We start from the raw sequence: 3504 nt of genomic DNA on the forward strand, positions 1-3504 counted from the left end.
TGTGCAATAGTTGATTTCAGGTTGCTTTTATTTTTATTAAGTGTCTCAGTGGTCCATTCACACGTTACACATTTGTTAAAAGAGGACATACTTTGGGACTTTTTGATAAATTATCCTTAATTTGAACTCCAGTTAAGGAATATAATAAACGCCTTGGCTATATCAAACCAGGCTCTGCCCAGTCCAGGATACTTTGCAAGATTCCCAGCAACTAACAGGCATCAAGTGGTCCATAGAAAATGGTGTGCTCATGAATACTCACCATCATATAGATTTCTTCTCATATTGTAGGTATTTTCTTTGAACTTTGAGCAACAATGTTGGAAAGAGGGAAAGTATCCTTTTTTTAAAAAAAAAAAAGCCCCCATCACCAAATTGATAAAGCATCATACTGGTTTCATATTTACTGAAGAGAAATGGCTAAAAAATTGCCCACCCTCCTTATTTATATCTTCTCCCACTTGTGAATTTCATTAGTTGGATGTTTCTGCTTTGTATATTAATGGAAAAATAAATGCAAGTTGCACAAGTTCCTTAATGCAAAATTTGTAGTGTGGTGCCTTAATATAATTTGTAGATCAGCAAGTCTTGACATATAAAACATCTTTCCCACACTGTTTTGTAAAATGATCCCTCTTTGCTGCACTCCCTTGATATAGCAGCTTAAGGTTTTATTCTAACGTCTAGAAACAATGTTTTGAACAGATCTTAATTTTCTCTTTCAGAATGTATGAAAATAAGATGAAAGAAATGGAAGCTGATATTGCCAAAAAAACTCAAGCCATTAGTGATCTTAAACAGGCATTACGAAAATCCACAGAGAGTGAAGAAAAAAATGAAAAATATATTGAAATCTTAAAAGAACAGGTAAGTAAACATGATTCTGGGTGTAATTTGCAGACCATCTTTAATTTATATTTTTATTTGCAAATTTTTAATGCACAATCTACCTTTTGTTTAGGATGCTGTACTTTCCTTTCCTCATCTAGAGGAAAGGCCTTGCATTTGGAATAGCACCATCTTCTGTTTGTGTTACGTCTTCTGGCTTTACAAAGGTTTTTTTTTTAAAGTCCCTTATAGTTTTATTTTCAGCAGGCTTTTTAATTCATTATTTTTTAGCTTTTTCTTTCCTTTGGAGTCAGGTATGCACTACCTGTTCTTGTCCACATGCCACACCCCAACCCCAGACAGCACAGGAGCTGAACTTTGTCTTCTGGGTTCTTTGCTCTGCTACAGGCAATCTGGCAAAGACCTAGAAATTTCTAATGTTAAAATAAAAGTATTTTTTTTCCTTCTATGTAAAGGTTGAACTTCTCAAACACTTTCCTGAGGGTGCTAAAACAGAGCAAGGGCTTGCCAAAGAACTTCAGCTTCTCAGGTAAAGCAAAGAAAAGCTTCTTTCTTCTTCAGATCTACATGGAAAAATATTGAGGACTATTTAGATCTTTGTCCTGTTTTATGCGTTTGCAGATTAACCAATGATCGTTTGGAAAAGGAAAAAGCAGAGTTAGCTTACCAGGTGGAGAGTTCTCGAAAACAGACTGAAGTTAAGGAAGATGGTGGATTTGCAGCTGGTAACGTTTAAAATACTACAGATCAAACCTACCAAAGACTTAAATATAAAGAAGCTTCTGAAAAGCTACTTCCCTAGAATCAGGGACATATCTGAACAATGCTGAATGAAGTGTGGAAGGCTGAAAGAGGAAGGAAATGGTAGACGTATGTGAGCAAAAGTGCCTTCCACTCAAGCAAGGGAAGGTTTAGGACTTCTGACTAATAGATACTGGTTACAGATAGGTAGCCGTGTTGGTCTGCCATAGGCAAAACAAAAAAAAAATTCCTTCCAGTAGCACCTTAAAGACCAACTAAGTTAGTTCTTGGTATGAGCTTTCGTGTGCATGCACACTTGTGTGTATCTGAAGAAGTGTGCATGCACAAGAAAGCTCATACCAAGAACTAACTTAGTTGGTCTTTAAGGTGCTACTGGAAGGAATTTTTTTGTTTTGTTTTAATAGATACTGCTTACTGTAATTTACTTCGCATTCAAAAACCTAAGTTTTTGTAGAATCATTCTCCCAGAATATCCACTTTTTGTCACAAAACAACTCAGGTGAAGCGCTACAAAACCTGGGACTCCCCGGTTTTATTTAATGATAAAACTCATCTTGAATTGTCATGTAAGGACTTTATTTACTCACCTGGCTGGACCAATGAGATGGCTTCATTTACTCCACTTGTATTGGAAACTTTACATTTATTGAGGGAAATCACATTAGATTTAGAATATTATGTTTCAGGAAAACGAGAACAGAACACTGGAAAGTAGTGGTAGTTTTTCCTGTACTCTGAGGTTATACAGTTGTTGCACATAAGGCTGTTAACTGGCACATAACGCTCATAGGGGTGGCATAGCAGGCACAGCTGACATGTATGGGACAGCAGCGCTTGGCTAACCAGATGCTCCCCATTTCTGGGTACCACTTCCAGGTGCCTTGCACCACATGCAAATCAAATGGGGAGCTGCCTGTAAATGTTTGCAGTAAATTATTAACTTTGTAGCAGTAGAGAATGGACTTTCTAGCTTGTAACTTTTTTGGAATCTTCATCACACACATACATATGGAAAATCTTCCATTTGAATCCGTAGGGAAAGATGGAAACTATAAACTACTGGCAGAGGTAACAAGCCTCAAGACACAGTTGAAAACCTCCGATTTAGAACAGCAGCGACTTCATGTAAGTGTTGTAAATATTCCAATTTCTTCCAGATAAGTATCTGTTTATTGAGAAGATTTTCAGAATGTGCTTTAGCTATCATTAGCCACAATTTGAGGCAAGCTATTAACAGTCATTCCTTGCTAGGTATTTCACCTGCCACTCACAGGTTACCTCTTTCCTATCAAGCTTTTCAAGACAGGTGAAATTTCCCCATATTGGATTGTAGATTCCCAAAGGTAAGATACTAAACAGTATAGGCACAAGCGGAAAAAATAGTGAAACTGTCCCAAGTGCAAAGCTTTGGGGTTTTGAGAGTAGATCTAGCAAGAAGAAAAACTATGAAGTTCCAGCAAGCAGAGAAAATGGCAGAGCAAACCCAGAGCTTGTCTATAGGAGCTAAGGCAAGGCTCTCTCCCACAGAAATACATTTCTGTATTTCTACAGTCCTACCTAGCAAAGTGAAGAGAAACGACCCACCTGAAGATTCACTCCTCTGCTACAGTGAAATGTTGCATCCATATTCTTAAACTCAGAGCGTGAGCTAGCCAGACTTCTGGGTCCCATTGATTTTAGTGGGCAAAGAGCTACATTCTTACATCCCCACTAGAATCTCTGGGATTTAAAAGTACTTAACTTTGGCTGGATTGTGCCCATTATGTTTATGGCCGACATTTTACATCAAAGCTCCAAGTGAAAGATGAAACAATGCACATGTATCTGAGATGAAATTGTTAGGATTTAATGTGTAAGGATTTATTGTGTGAAATTTTTGCTGTTCCTCATTAG

At 37.5% G+C, this 3504-nt stretch overlaps 1 protein-coding gene across 8 annotated transcripts in view; it reads left to right on the forward strand.

The window, feature by feature from the left end:
• The window catches only part of CEP290 (centrosomal protein 290), a 47371-nt gene that overhangs the window by 42323 nt on the left and 1544 nt on the right, over nucleotides 1-3504 (forward strand). For all 8 annotated transcript variants that reach the window (XM_083698850.1, XM_083698848.1, XM_083698854.1 and 5 more), the window contains 4 exons: nucleotides 726-867; nucleotides 1305-1378; nucleotides 1471-1574; nucleotides 2648-2736. In XM_083698850.1, the coding sequence (XP_083554976.1) occupies nucleotides 726-867; nucleotides 1305-1378; nucleotides 1471-1574; nucleotides 2648-2736 (409 nt within the window). The remainder of the gene's footprint in view (nucleotides 1-725; nucleotides 868-1304; nucleotides 1379-1470; nucleotides 1575-2647; nucleotides 2737-3504) is intronic.

This window comes from Podarcis gaigeae, assembly GCF_964106915.1.
Source record: "Podarcis gaigeae genome assembly, chromosome: 10".
Taxonomy (NCBI): Eukaryota; Metazoa; Chordata; class Lepidosauria; order Squamata; family Lacertidae; genus Podarcis; species Podarcis gaigeae.